The sequence below is a fragment of the Antennarius striatus genome, chromosome 9 (genome assembly GCF_040054535.1).
Source record: "Antennarius striatus isolate MH-2024 chromosome 9, ASM4005453v1, whole genome shotgun sequence".
NCBI lineage: Eukaryota > Metazoa > Chordata > Actinopteri > Lophiiformes > Antennariidae > Antennarius > Antennarius striatus.
In genome coordinates, this window is record NC_090784.1 from 23,918,841 (window position 1) to 23,934,146 (window position 15,306).

Genomic DNA, 15,306 nt, shown 5'->3' on the forward strand with positions numbered 1-15,306 from the left:
CTTATACTCCAGAACTTTTACCAGACGCGTGTTGGCAGTAGATTTACCCCCCTGCTCTCTCTCTTGTCAGATGTAGCTGGCGTATGAGGAGGTCACCCCAGGTTTCATGAGGTTCAGTGAGAAGCAGGTAGAAGCAAATCTTCCATCCAGGCAGGAGGATGAAAGAGTCGGACGGATGGATTTGAAGTGACTCCACTGATGTTTTTTTTTTTATTTTACCCCCCCTTAGCTGAGAGTCTAAGGTCGGCGTCAGTCTGGAGGTTTCCAAGATGTACGGTTTGTATCTGGAAGCGGTGAACGATTACATCAACGAATCCTACGGGGAGGATGTGTGGAGGCTGATCGAGAACCGGGCAGAGATCCCCCACCTCAAGTTCGTCCGGCACCAGATGTACAAGTAGGTGCTGGTTGTTTTACTGTTTTACTGGGGGGGTCGAACAGGAACAGTTCAAACATACTGATCAGTGTCGTGACCTTCAGAGAACGGATGAGGAACGCCGAGCAAACACGGATGATTAACTTTCTCCGCAGCGACAACCTGATCCTGAGGCTGGCGAAGGCAGCCGGTGAGGTTCTGGGGAAGACCCACGACGAGCTGATGTACGCCTTCGGGGTCTACATGGTGAAGAGGATCGGGAACTACGGATACGAGCGCATCCTGAAGGTGAGTCCGGAATTAGATGCCGTTCCGAATGACAAAGAGAAGAATGAAGGACTTACGGACGTTCGAGGCAAGAAGGAGACACCAAAAGAAGTCCAAAAAACAACCACAAAGGAAGGAAGACAGGTCCCCCAACTTTTGCTGATTGGTTGTCATCATTTGCTGACATCCAATCAGCAAAAGATGGGGCTAATTAGGGCGGGAAAATCTAAGAACAGGAAGTGTCAAGTAAAACAAGGGGAGAGACTACAAGATCAAACAGGAAGTGACTTAAAAGAACGTTAACTCCAACCCAAAGTGACTCGTCTGATTATCTCAAATTAAAATCAGAAAAACTTTTTTGGTAATTTGGTGATTTAAATATCTGCTTCCGTCTCTTCCAGGTTTTAGGACGAAATGTCCGCGACTTCATCAACGAGCTGGACAACCTGCACGAATACTTCCGCTTCTCCTTCCCCAAGGTGCAGCCGCCGAGCTTCTGCGTGGAAGAGGAGTGCGAGACAAGTCTCACACTACACTACCGGAGCACCCGCAAGGGCTTCACCCAGTTCGTCAAAGGTAGCCAACGGGGCGCCTGATTGGCCCCCTGAGGTCATGAAGGCAAAGTCACACCTTGTGGAGTGGAGATAGGTAGTGATAAAGCAGCTGGGAGGGTGGGAAAGTCAAGTTTTCTGCTATACGAACAAAAGTCTAGGTTGAAAAGTCAAATTAATGCCCTCGCTGATGAGGATACCGTCCCTCCATGCGAACCTGAACCCCCTCCCCATCCATGGTGGTGTCATTGCCTCCTGCAGGGCAACTCTCTCAAGTGGGACGACAGTTCTACAACACCGACATCGAAGTGGAAATCCTGTCCAAAGAGGAAACAGAGAAGATGACGTATGTGGTACGTACCCAAGTATCCCTCACCCGACGTCAAAGTCGACTTTGTGTCAGACGGTTTCCATCTGACGCCGGCCGGGGACCTCATTTACACTCAGACAGGAAGTGTGTATTGGATGAGGATAAGTGTTTATTGGAAGGGGATTGTGGGTAAACTCATAATTTGCAGCAGCACAGAGCGGAAATGTACAACATTGAATAAGTGTTGCCATGGCGTCAAGTAGCGTCAATGTCAGCACCTGCTGGTTGTCCCCAGAGCAGATGGTTCTTCAGTATCCAATCAAGCTCTTCGTTTGGTTAGGGTGTTTATATTAGCATAACTAGTGACTTTATTAACATTAATAACCAATAAATAAGGAATACAAATACAGTGCCCCTCATTATTCGCGGTTAGTACGGTGTCACATGACTGCCTACTAAAAATCCACAATGAGGTGAAGTCGCGAGCGTTGATGCGCAAATGCACGATGGCGCACTGCACACTGTTTTTGAGGGTTAGCATCTTCAGGACTTGGTAGTTGAAATGCTAAAGCTGCTAAAGCTTCTCTTTGCTGGTCCAGGTTTATAAGATGAACTTCGACAACGCTGCCTTCAAGCACCGGATGCCGCAGCAGAAGACGGCGCCGAGCTACGAGAAGCTGCCCATGAAGCGAGGTATCTTCTTTGACATGTTCCCTTTCAGCGTCATCTTCCGCCGCGACATGACCATGTACCGCATCGGAGATGGCCTCAAGGAGGTCTTCTCCGACCTTCAGGGCAAGAAGGTCAATGAGGAGTTCACTCTGGTCAGGCCCATGCTGGAGTTCAGCTGGGACAATGTGAGTTGAGAAGGTCCGGTTCGCCATTACGACTCAGACCGCCGCCCTGCTGACGAAACAGGTCTTCTGTTCGGACTCTCCTTAGATCTACACCCACCTGAACAATGTGTTCGAGTTGTTGTCCAAAGCCGTGGTGGAGAGCAAGCAGAAGATCAGCATACCCAAACTGAACAAGGAGGAGCCGGAGGAGAAGGAGGACAGAGAGAAAGCAAAGAGGGAAGAAGAGAGAGGTACTGACCCGTTTGGATGAACATGATTGGTCTAATCTAGATGGTTGAGGGTGCCTTTAAGGCCTTCGCGGACACAGATATGAACCAAGTGTGGTCTTGCATGTCATCATCTCTGTTCCTCAGAACCGAAGGCGGTGGAGGAGATGAAGGGTTCGGACCAGGAGTACAGCAGCACCCTCACCCAGTACAACAGCCCCGCCAACTCCGGAGGGGAGGACATCGAGCTGCTGGCGTTCCAGACGGTCACCGGTCGGAACATTTACGATTCAGGCTAACCGAGGCCACGCCCGCTTACAGTCTGCTAGCATGTCTTTAATCCCGTTGGTTCTTTTCAGGAAAGTGTAGTGAGACCATCTTTGAGGACATGAGGGAGCCCCCAAAGAAACCGCTGCACCTGAAGGGGCAGATGAAGTACGTCCCCCAGTGGGACTCCCTCATCTTCTTGGGAACCCCCATGTAAGACCCCCACCTGTAGACCAACTGTGTTTGGTGGTCAGAGGTTGTTACTGGTCCCAGACCAGACTGCAAGCAAATCCAATCCTAATCTAGATTAAATTAACACTTTTCTTTATTATTGTATTTCATCAAGACCTAGAGATTTAAATTAAAACTAGAAACCAAAACATTTCTGTCAATCTGACGATAAAATCAAATCAAATAAGGCTTTGAATAAACACAAATTATTAAGTACTGTTGATCAGTTTTATTACTCGAGTTATATTTTGAAAAGTTTTGTATTTCTTGTAAAAACAATTGATTATTAGTCAAAATTAGTTGGCAAATATCAGTTTTTAGACAAAAATTAAAAATATTGTGCATCAATTTTTTTAGATTTCGTAGGATGCGTCAAGGTTTCTTTAAATAGAAAACTTTGAATTAAGGATTTATTATATTATCATACTTTTATGTATTATATGTTTTCTCTTCCACGTGACTTCCTGTCTGCTAATTCAGTAACTTTCTTGTCTTTTCAGAACTTTCATAGTTTCTGACTTTACCTTTTCTTCTTGCAGCATAGAGACGGTGGAGGACATGATAAAAATGGGGGTCTACGTGAACGACCTGAACCTCCACGACTCCAGCAGAGAGCTCATTTTGGCCGGAACGCAGCAGTCGGCTGAGCTTCAGCTGGCTCTGGATCAGGTGAGTCCTCCTCCCCCAGGTGAAGAGCATCAGAGGAAGACGCACTATCAGACCAGGGATTGGTTGATTCTAAGTCCTTCAATATGAAAACCTCCATTAAAAGTCTCGACCAGGTGAAAGCCCCGCTTTTCTTTTTATGTCACCCTTTAAATCCACTCCAGTTACGCAGTAGATGTGGATTAAGAGGATTAGAGAAGAGAAATAAAGATGTTTGAGCTATAAAAGAGGAAAAAGGTAATGGCAGACTTGTCCGATCCTGCAGGAGCAACAGAAATACGCTCAGCTGCAGGAAATCATCAAGAAGCTGGACGAAGAGAAGAAAAGGGGTGACTCTTTGCTGTACGCCATGATCCCTAAAGCTGTGGCCGATCGCCTCCGGAAGGGGATCACAGCGCTGGAGACGTGTCAGGTACCAGATCCAACACCCACGACGCAAAAACCCCTGCGGTTAGCGTCCATCTCGTTACCTTTGCCTGTATCCCAGGTCTTCCCGGACGTGACCATCCTGTTCAGCGACGTGGTCAAGTTCAACGAGATCTGCATCCACATCACACCCATGCAGGTGGTGGACATGCTGAACGAGATCTACATCGTCTTCGACACGCTCAGCGAGAAGCACAACGTTTACAAGGTTGGTCGTAGGGTAGCGGTTAGCCGTTCCGTCGCTGTTCGGTACAAACAGGTTTCTCCACATCTCGGCCCAGGTTGAGACGATTCGTGACGCCTACATGGTGGTGGCGGGCGTCCCCAACAAGACCACCTTCCATGCGCACCACATCTGCGACATGGCCCTGGACATGCTGAGCTCCATCGACCACCTGAGGGACCCGTCCACCGGCGACAACATCCAGATCAGAGTCGGTGAGCCCCCATGAGACACCTGGGTATCTCGGTTTACCGTTTTTGAGGCAGCCACAAATATACACCTTGAAGATTTACACCGTTTTGCCACTAGAGGGCACTGTCCTGACTTCAACACGTCCTCTGTTTGCTTTTACTGCAACTCTGGCATGAAATTTAACAGGAAATGTTTGGGCAACCTGTCCCCCTGCAGGTGTCCACTCCGGTATGGTGGTGGCCGGCGTGGTGGGCCTGAAGATGCCTCGCTACTGCCTGTTTGGTGACACCGTGAACACGGCTTCCAGGATGGAGAGCAACGGAGTGGTGACTACACAAACACTTCATAAACCATCAGCTGCCCCTTCCCGCACCTGATTCCAGCTCGTGTACACCTGTGTGACACCTGACAGCGTTGGGAACGCTTTGTTTTAGTTCAGGGAACAAGATAATGACTTTGTTTACGTTCCATTGCTTACAGGAAAACAACTTAATGTCAGGATACGTGGAGAATCTGTGTTTTGATGACAAGAGAATTAAACAGAGGTAGTTTGCAGGCTTAATTCCCCTCCATACGCCGCCATAAAGGAATAAACCTCTCATTTTAGAGCCCACTAAGCTAAATGTTTTCATTTCCCTTCATTTGAAACGGCTTTCAGCTCAAATGGAGCTCGTGGTTCTGATAGTTCATTCCTTTAAACGATGAAGGACACCGCCGACGACTTTTAACCCTAACTGTGACTGATCCAACATGCAAGACCCACGGGTTCCAGACTGATGGAACCCTGTAGCAGCTGGTTCCCTCCCAACAGAACCATCCAGTACCTGGTTCCCTCTGGTAGAACCATCTGGTAGCCGGTTCCTCTGAAGGTTCTTCAGGAGAGATTCTCTCATTATCTGAGGAACCAGTGATCAGAGGTCTTTAGGCGTACAGCATCTCCAGCTATCCTCAAACTATAAACTTGTCAGAAACTTGATTTGATGGTTTGGTGGGCGTAGTTCAGAATAAATCAGCCAATCAGAGCGTGCCCTTTGTCTGAAAGTAAGCATGTCTGCAAGTTTTTTCTATCAGATCTGAGGTGGAATCAGTGACCTCACAGGAAATGACCAGAAACTCTGGTTTGGTTCCACAAGATCAGCTGAATCATCAATAATTGCCTGATGACACGCGTGTTTACTTTGACTAAACCCATAAATTGCCCAGACTTTATTATACATACATTATTATTATGTGGACAGGGCATGCAGATCCACATCAGCCAGACCACCAAAGACCACCTGGAACACGAGCCCTACATCATTGAGGAGAGGGGTAAGATCTTCGTGAAGGTCAGTGGCTGTTCTCCTCCTGGTCCTGGTTTCTCTAGTTTTAAGGTGATCGTCTGACTGATTCTGGATCTCAGATGTTCTCATTATCTCAACGGCTTCTAGGGTAAAGGCTACATGAAGACCTACTGGCTGAAAGGAAAGCAAGACCTGTCCTTCAAGACTCCAGCGGAGCTCCGTTACAACAGCGAACAGAAAGACTCGGAGGACAAGAGTTCTGACGGGTGAGTCGGGGTCGGCGTCTCGATCCGGTTGGTTTAGGAGAACGCCCTACGAAGTCCTGAGAAGCGCTAACGTCCTCCAACATCTCCAGGTCCACCAGCACCAGAGCCAAACACGGGCTTTCCGTCATCACCAGCGACGAGGTGCAAGCCGAAGGGAAGCCCAGCCCCTGTGACCTGCCCCTGGACGCGCCGCCGCCACCAGAGGCCGCCAACGAGCCCCCCACCTTCTCCGCCGAGCTGCAGGACAAGGAGAAGGTCAGACGGGCGAAGAGTAACAAGGGGGCCCGGCTGGAGGTTCCCCAGGGGAACCCCATGCTGGAGCTGCCCCCCAGCGACGAGGTGGAGAACCCAGGGCCCCTGCTGAGCATGAAGAGGAACAGCTTCAGGCAGCAGTACGTCAAGCTGCCCACCAACCTGCCCGTCCGCAGCGCCTCCTGCTCCATCCTGTGAGCGGATTGTTGGGGTGTGAAGGTCAACACGACGCCAACAAAAGTTATCTTAAAACAAAAGTAGTTTGGTTTCTGAACGTCTCCGTTTGAGGTTCCTGAGATTAAAAACCCTCTGATCAGCCCCCAAAACGTTCCCCCATACGTGGACTGTTCTTTAAAAATAAAGGGAACTGCAATGTCCTCTAGACTCAAACGCCACGCAGATCCAGAGAGTTTCATGGTGACGTTCTGAGTGTTTCCTTCATTCCAGGGGGTGTATTTTATGTCCGTCTGTAGGTTAGACCTTCACAACGTTCTCCTTCCTGTACGCGGCTTTGTTCACTGTATGAGTTTATTTATATAAAACCAGATGTACAGTCATGAGTCTACTGGTCTCTGTCTGAATCAACAGCTCCGGAAGATCCAGATCCGACTCGAAATGTGACGGTGTCCATTTATGTAGAAGATAGAACCCAGTTCTGGAGATGATCCGGATCACCAGCAGAACCCAAAGACATATAAATATATAAGTAGAAAAAGTTTTTGCCTTGATGTGACACAAAAAAATGTGAAACTTCCCACAAGTTGGGTCAAAAAAAAGTGTAGAAGTAGTTTTTCAGGGAGGGGGGGGGTTTCAGGCCTTCAAACAAACTGCAGGAAGTTGCAGCAGGCCGTCGTCGCCAGTTAGCAGAAGAAGAACAAACGGAAAAGGGAAGAGGTTAAAAATAGAGTCGCAGCAGCAGAGGAGTAGAGGAAGGAGCGAAGTGTCTCATCACATTGACGTCTTACTGCGAGGGTGAAGGGGAGCGGAGAGCAGCGCCACCCGGAGGCTGAAGGCTGCCACTGCAGGACGAGGTGGGAAACAGAACCGATGGAGACAGAAGGACGTGAAAGGGGGGGAGTGAATCCCTGTTAGCTCAGACTAATCAAATGAAATCTCCAGCCCCCCCTGAAGCAGCATCTGTTCACCTCCTCCATCTGTTTCACACCTCCTCCTTCATCCTCCTCCTCATCCTCACATCAAACCTGCAGCCTGTACCTCCCTGACCTTCGTGGTTATGAGGTCAGTTCTTCCCCTCTTAGTCACCGCTGATAACACACTGCTGTTCTACGTGTGTGTGTGTGTGTGTGTGTGTGTGTGTGTGTGTGTGTGTGTGTGTGTGTGTGTGTGTGTGATCTTTTAATGAACGATAAGTAACATAATTGAAGTTTCTCTTATTAGCTCATCACCAACAGAGGCGAGTGTGTAAGTTGTGTACCGGCAGGTGTGAGCTCAACAAAAGACGTGTGTGTGCTCCTTCACGCACACACACACACACACACACACACACACACACACACACACACACACACACACACACACACACCGAGAGCTCCCTTCTGATGTTTCCTTGCGAGATGTCATTACACGATAAAGAGGAAGCCATCAGGAAACCGCTTAAGCACTACTTCCTGTCTGTTTCCACGGCGACAGACCTCAATCTAGTTGCTGACTTTACTCAACTTAATTTCTTCTAGGGGGGGTCGGGGGGTAACAACAAAGCAGGTGTGCTTCGCTCCATTAGGAGCCGCCGCCCCCCACCCCATCTGGGCGTCGGCGTGACCTTTGACCCCGACATCTGACAGCGATTAACATCGGCAGGATTTGATTGGACGATTCGTCCTACAGCTGCCCCCTCAGTGCAGCTGGTTGTCATTGAGGTAAACAGCAGAGACCAGCGGACACTTCCTGGTTCTGGAAGAATCGGGGAATTCATGCTGAATTACATCCCATAATGTTCTCATCTGTGTTTTACCTTTCACTCAAACACGACTTAAAGAAGGTTGTGGGTTTTTACGGCGGCGCCTCAAACAAAGCCTCGTTCATCAGAGCGATATCAGCCTTCAGGTTTTATTATCCGGCGCTGCAGTGAAAGTCACCACGGTGGGGGGGCTGGGGGGGTTCAACTTTATTGGCTGTTTCTCAGGATTATCAGGAACAAAGTGCGTCGTTTACATCACGCCGGTCGTTATGGAGACACCGGATTTATAGACTAGATGAGTTTACGTACGTTTGCATCCAAGGACAGCGACGCTCTGATGGGAGGAGTTAAAGCAGGAAACCATCAAAGAACCACAGGCAGAAGTTTAAGGACAGTAAGGAGGTAAATGAAGAAACCGATTATGGGATGCAAACCTGGGGGGCGGCGGAACAACTTCAACCCTATAAAAGACACGTACTCGCGCTTCAAGACATATTGACTGCGAGTAACGAGGGATTACTGTACATCCAACCCCTTCAGGACCTGGTTAGGACGCACCAAACGGACTGGATGCATCAATCAGGAAGTGGTGATGACATCATTGCTGCCCCCTCCCCTTGGCGACACCCTGGGTAAAAGAAGTGTACCCTAGGGTAACGGATTATAGCCCGGAAGTTGATGTTCTCCTCCGAAATCGGAAAATTTATCTACGTCAATTGTCTTGCGAAAATCGCTCAATCAAGACTTTGGCGCCACGTGCGTGAAAAGAGAGGCGGGATGATCAATCGTCCCTTCGCACTTTTGTGACGTAACGATAAACAAACGATAACGGAAACAAACAAAGCAAAAAATGATTGAGCCCAAACTGGAAAACGCCGGCGTCCAGAGCAGGATGCCCCCCATCAGGACTCCAGTGGCTGAAAGTGCACCGCAGAGGGGTTTGTTGTTATTCCACCTTAAATAAAGGACGTGGGGGGGGGGGGCTCGGAGCACCAGTGCTCTGACAGGAGCCACATTCCAGCGAAGGTGAACAAAACGCGGGTTAAGCCACTCCCTTTTCACGCGGACGCATCACCGGATTACCTCTGAATTCTTTCTGGGGTTTTCACTTGTCTGGACAAGCAGAGGCACAACGTCAGCAGTACACCAACAGAGAGACAGCAGGGTGGGGGGCAGATAGAGAGAGAGAGAGAGAGAGAGAGAGAGAGAGAGAGAGAGAGAGAGAGAGAGAGAGAGAGAGAGAGAGAGAGAGAGACTAAGGGGTGTGTCGTAGCAATTTAGTTCCTCAAGGAAGTCCAACTCAACGTAGTCTCCAGATCGGGTGGCAACAGCAACACAAACACCGCAGGAGGCTCGTGTTCTGGGTTCTGGCCGTGGAGATGAAGGGATCTGCGTGAACCAGCTGACCTGGGACGGACAGCAGAGGGACGGGGTTCTGAAGCAACCAGGAGGACCAGGAGGGAGGGGGGACCAGAGTAAACACAGGTAAGACCCTTCTACCGGGTTCCAGCTCTCAGGTATTCACCCGGGAGACGCAAACAGAGTCTCCGCTTCTCGCTTCTTCTCACCCCCTCCCACCCCAACCCTGCCCCCCCTTTATCTAGACATGCCCCAGCTGGGGCAAACCGACGTAGAAACACCAACTTGTGTTTGTCCTCTGAGTTGCTCAACTCAGATCTAGACAAGATCTAGGCAAGTGGACTTTCCCTCCTTCGCTGGCCTACTTTGATTTAACCTGTCGGGGGGGCGGGGTGAGAATGAGGGTGGGGGGGTTGATCAGGTGATCAGGTGGAGAGATTAATACGAGTCGCCCGCTGCTTTGGAAACGGCTGTCTGTTTCACTTCCCCTCCGCGGCGCTGCAGATGGGTGGAGGCTTGAGCAATGACAGTTCCAGGCAGTTGTGCAATGCTGAAGTCAAACCGTAAAATCTGCCTTCTGACAGTTTCCAAACTCGTCCTCGTCCGTCGATAAGATGGTACACGGAAGAGAGGGGGGTCATTGAGACGTGACGGATGAGGACACCTGAACTTGGCCTTCCAATCTGTTAGTATTTCAAAAACATACACCTGGGTATTACCTTACCCGCCGCAAACCACTGCTACTTTATTGATGCAGTGTAATCAGACTGCCTGTTTGTGCGGTCGTAAATCTTTGCATACAGGTTCTGCAACTATGAGGTCATGTGGGATGGTAGCGGTTGTGTGGACTGATGCTAGTATCTGCGCCAACAACCCAACCACAACCCTTCCATGAGGATTTAGTCCAGTGAATTACAATTAGTCAACTAAAACAAACAGGTCCAGGTCCTGACCCCGACCCTCCCGACAGGAAGCTCAGCAGCAAAGCAGCGAGGTCGCCGTTGTCTTCATCACCATCATAAAATCATGTGGTGGTGCAAGAACAGGCGATGTACCTCAAGGGAAGTGACGCTTTTGCAGGCAAAGCTGTGATTGGTGCGACACGCTGATGGTGAGATAACGCTAGCAGATGCTACGCTAAAGAAGAGAAAGTTGATTTCCTGCAGGCTTGACTTAATGCTGATGATACCACCAGCCTGTCTCTCATTGTTTGACCCGATCAAACAAGACCCGACCCCCTTCTGTCGGGGGTGGCTGGAAGTCCGTGACTCGAGGTTTATCGAGCTGATAAAAGCACAAACCACGTTTTGATTCTTCGTGATTTATCTCCAGTTAGAAAAAACTAAATCTGCCCCAAAAACAACCGGAAACCACTTTCTAGAAACCCAACGGGCACAAGTTCCTACACGAACACAAACAGAGCGGCTGTAGTCATCTGAGGAATGCTAAATATTTACCTCTCTGGCCTGCCTGGATGGCTCCACCAATCAGCAGCCTCCTTTAATGTCCATTAACCTACTGTTTAAAGATGCTTCACCGCGAGGCGGGTGGAGGGGCCGGGGCAGGAGGCACCATCCATAGGCAGTTCCTCTTTTTGATTCCCCCTTTGTTTTTCGAGCAGGATGGGGTTTTTAACAGAAGACGGGGTGGGATTGGGGCAACAAACGCACAACAATCAAACACATGTAACCTCCTTAATCCCCTTAAACCCACCAGAAGCAATGAACTGATGGCCGACTGAAGGACGGTGGTTGCGCGTCTCCAAAGTACCTGACAGATCAGCATAAAATACACAACTCAGACGCACAAACATCCCAAAAGCGACGCGATCTTACTGCGAAGTCACATTTCTCCGTGAGGAATACCGGCTGATGACTGCACACTGTGCGCGTCCCACCAAATCCCTGCGGTCTTTTTAGCAAATAAATGAGATTGAAGCATGAATCAGAAAAAGCTACCACGCTGCTCCGCTACCATTATCACCGCTCAGGGAAATTAAACTAATGAATGTTCTTCCGTTCTCTGCAGGGAAACAATCCGCAGCTCCAAGCGTCGCAAAGTGAGCTATTAGGAATTAAAATGAATGATGGCGCCTGTAAAATGAAAGTTAGTGAGATATCTGAAGAAAGTGACCTTTAGCTCGTTGTGGACGCTGCGGACAGGATGGCAACGCACGCCGAGGTGGGCGGTGGTCGGAGCGAGAGATTCCTAGGAGTGACGGAATCTGTTCTTGGTTGTCTGATGGCCTGCAGATGCATTTCAAAATGTTTGTGGTGAATGTTTGGATGCAGACATCGGTGAGGACAGGGCCCCAAAAAGGTTGCCTGATTGGCCCCTGTCTTTCAGAACGTTTTTGCGCTAGCTAGGGGGCTAAGACAACCATAAGAGATGCTCCATGCTAGTCTTTACCCTCGCTGTTTCTTTGGGATGCTGCCCGCCATCACGTCCGCCCCCGAGGCGTTGTTATTCCGGCCGTGGCATTCGGGGCGCTCCGTCTCTGGTGTTGCCCCACCAGCACTGATGCAATCTGGAGGCAGCAGGTAGGGACCTGCCCCAGCTATGCAGCCTCCCTGTTCAGATTCGTGTCCACACAGGCCAGAAGTCAGTTCTGGTGTGGAAAACTACCGATGCTCCAACATGTCCATGGATCTGAGGACGAGGAACGGTCCTCAGTATCCGACTGCTTTTATCCCCGATGTTACAAGGAGATAAAACGTCATTAAAGACGATCCAAACTGCCCCAACAGTCCAATCCAAACATGGATGTGTTGACCTGTCGTAGCCGTGCGGATGCTGGAGGTGGGAGGGGGGGATCTACCAGGGATGCTAGGTGTGGTTCCATTCCCGCTGGAGAAATTAGAACCCCCTCTGGAGTGTTTTCCATGGCGCTTGTCCCTTTTGGTCTCATATGTTCATGTCAGACACAAAAACAAACAAACCCGGCGGGGAAGCAGGTCGACTTTTGACAGTTTGTTTCCAAAGCGCTTCAGTTTTGTTTTATTCGGAATATTCAGACGAAAAATATAAGGAAGTTGAAGAACTAGCAGGAAGTCAAGTCCGTAAATGATTTGGGGGACTTGGTCTGAACTGAACAGATGTTCCCACCCCACCCTGCCTCCATGATGATAAACAGTCGGTCCTTGAACGCAGCATTTAACCCCCAGCTCCTCCACTGAAGCTGCTCATTGTCTGGCAGCAGAAACTGAAGTGGAGCCAAGTGGAAGCAGGAGTGAAAGCGATCCTCACTTCATCCGAGGCCACCTCCGTAAATACCTCCTTTATTTTCGGAGCCGTCACTCGTCTTTTCACGTTCAGCGCGTTTTAAATCTTGCTCAGAGGAAAGAGGAACGACTCCTGCTTGTTATTTGACAGCGTCTCATGGAGGCGTTAGAGGAGCAGTGAATCTCTTTGTCCAGCGAACACCACACTGTTCCCCCAAACCACAGAAGAAGAATGAGACTCTTCTTAAAACAGACTCCCAGAGGTCCCAAACTGATTGAAAAGATTCAAAGCTGTTTAAGTCAATCCACTGGACTTTAAGAAAGTTTCTTGAAGACATTTCACTTCTCATCCAAGAGGCTTCTTCAGTTCTGCTGGTGGTTGGTCTTGTCCCAGCTGATTAACCCTTCAAATCCAGTGGATTGATTTAAACAGTTTTGGAATACCATGACCTGGATTAACTGAGAGCCCACACAGACATCTGATTGAAAGGTGTTTTTGCTTTCATACCCCTTTTTTAACTACTATTTTCTAGCCCTTGGCTACAAGCACCACTTTTACTTTTGACGCTGTGAAGAGTTTGGCTTTAAAGTAAGGAATAAAGAATGTTTTTTCTAGTCAACTAGGGACCCTGGGGTTTCCAGATGACAGTGAACAACTTGCATGGAGTCTTTTAAAGTTTTATATTTTAAAATATCTCCTTTAGTTTCCTAAGATGCTAACAAAGACCTGCAACCAGAATGAGCAAAAACTCAACTGACCATACAAATGAAGTATGACTAAAACACTTCTCCTTCTCCCCAACATTTCAGGCCAACATGGACGCCTTCAACTCCAAGGACTTGGCCTGCAGGGCACAGAAGAAGATCCTGAGCGGCATGGCCACCAAAGCCTCAGTCCAGATGTTCATCGACGACACCACCAGCGAGATCCTGGACGAACTCTACCACGTCTCCAAGGAGTACTCGGGCAGCAAATCCGAGGCCCAGAAGGTCATCAAAGACCTGATCAAGATCGCCGTGAAGATCGCCATCCTGTTCCGGAACAACCGCTTCAACACGGATGAGCTGAGAACGGCCCAGGAGTTCAAGAAGAAGCTCAACCAGGGGGCGATGACGGCCATCAGCTTCTACGAGGCGAGTTGTCCAAGCCCTAACGCTACAGCTAGCCTTAATGCTGTGCTACCTTAGTCAGGTTTAACAACTCAGGGCTGTGACATGCATGCAGCACTTGTTTTAGCTAATGTTAATTCACTCTTTCACCCCATCGTCAGGGGATACCCCCAAACCAGCCGCCCCAAATCAAGGCCAACCAGCCTCAGGCTAACGTCAGGACTAGCCCGTTTTGAAGGGTATTAGAATTGTGATTAGCAAAGCCTATGTTAGCTTGGGGGTCAGAATGCATTCAGTCCTGGGTTAACTGTTAGCTAAACGCTTCAAATTAACCTTTAAATCTACAAGACAGCAGGTCACAACGTCCGCACCCTCAACTCCTGACCTGGGGTTTATCATCGGCATCAAATTGTCCCTGAGCAAAAACATCAATTAAATAATTCATCATTTATTTACCTTTTTTCAGAAAGGATTAACAACTGATTTCAGTCAGAAGACAAAGGTGTGTTTGATTCGATCACCCTTCTGAGACATCCGGGGACGTGGTTCACCTCAGCGGTGATGGAATTTATTACCTCTGACTATCTCACCTCTGACAGGTTCTTATCAGGAACTCCCATGATTCCATGCTGCTCGTATCTTTCCATGTAATTGATGGACTCGAGCGGCGCCGTGTTTTCAAAGGGCGTGCATCCCGATAACGGCTTTGATTCATTTGTGAAACGCGACTCCGGGATGGTAAATATTGCCGATATATCAGATGAAAACTGACGCTCGGTATCTCTGTGGAGCAGGTGGACTTCACCTTCGACAAGACGGTGATGGAGGACCTCCTGATTGGCTGCAGGGACCTTCTACTGAAGCTGGTCCACAACCACCTCACCCCCAAGTCCCACGGACGCATCAACCACGTGTTCAACCATTACTCCAACCCGGAGCTCCTGACCAAACTGTACGACCCCAACAGCTCCTACCGACCCAACCTCTCCAAGATCTGCAAAGGACTGAACAAACTGGTGGAGGAGGGGACGATATGACTGAGGCCACGCCCCCGCGCCCTCGAGTCAACCACTGGGAGATCTTCAGGATAACCGCACCTGTTGGGTGGAACTGGTCTTACTGCTGCTGAGACTTTGAGAACAAAACTCGTCGTTGTGGTAACACTGACTCTGGCGGAGTCGTTCCTCGTGTGTAAAGTTCAGATATCTGCTGTAAAATTGTGATTTAATCCAAACTTGAAACTTAATACAAACTTTATCAGATGTTTTATTAGATTTTAAACCGCCGGCGTTCTGAGTCATGACTCAGCTGGACAGTTTGCATAA

General features: G+C 49.1%; 2 protein-coding genes across 2 annotated transcripts; both read left to right on the forward strand.

The window, feature by feature from the left end:
• The first annotated feature begins 112 nt into the window (after positions 1–112).
• Positions 113–6,571, forward strand: LOC137601509 (soluble guanylate cyclase 88E-like). Its single transcript, XM_068323712.1, has 17 exons — positions 113–127; positions 230–397; positions 532–664; positions 1,045–1,219; positions 1,456–1,547; positions 2,104–2,361; positions 2,447–2,591; positions 2,715–2,840; positions 2,927–3,047; positions 3,605–3,734; positions 3,997–4,143; positions 4,219–4,365; positions 4,439–4,595; positions 4,789–4,898; positions 5,811–5,900; positions 6,003–6,121; positions 6,211–6,571. The coding sequence occupies exons 2-17, from the start codon at positions 270–272 to the stop codon at positions 6,569–6,571; spliced, it is 2,439 nt and encodes an 812-aa protein (XP_068179813.1). The 5' UTR covers positions 113–127; positions 230–269.
• Positions 6,572–9,573: 3,002 nt separating this feature from the next.
• Positions 9,574–15,215, forward strand: tnfaip8l2b (tumor necrosis factor, alpha-induced protein 8-like 2b). Its single transcript, XM_068323268.1, has 3 exons — positions 9,574–9,776; positions 13,682–14,005; positions 14,776–15,215. Exons 2-3 carry the CDS (start codon positions 13,688–13,690, stop codon positions 15,016–15,018), a joined length of 561 nt encoding a protein of 186 aa, XP_068179369.1. The 5' UTR covers positions 9,574–9,776; positions 13,682–13,687; the 3' UTR covers positions 15,019–15,215.
• Positions 15,216–15,306: the final 91 nt, after the last annotated feature.

What these genes read in the sequence shown, in the direction of transcription:
- tnfaip8l2b (XM_068323268.1), top strand. Translation starts at nt 13,688, where the DNA reads ATGGACGCCTTCAACTCCAAGGACTTGGCCTGCAGGGCACAGAAGAAG. An exon ending in CGGCCATCAGCTTCTACGAG is followed by an intron (nt 14,006 to 14,775) that starts GCGAGTTGTCCA and finishes TCTGTGGAGCAG; the next exon opens with GTGGACTTCACCTTCGACAA.
- LOC137601509 (XM_068323712.1), top strand. Translation starts at nt 270, where the DNA reads ATGTACGGTTTGTATCTGGAAGCGGTGAACGATTACATCAACGAATCC. An exon ending in CAGAGAAGATGACGTATGTG is followed by an intron (nt 1,548 to 2,103) that starts GTACGTACCCAA and finishes TTGCTGGTCCAG; the next exon opens with GTTTATAAGATGAACTTCGA. An exon ending in AAAGAGGGAAGAAGAGAGAG is followed by an intron (nt 2,592 to 2,714) that starts GTACTGACCCGT and finishes TCTGTTCCTCAG; the next exon opens with AACCGAAGGCGGTGGAGGAG.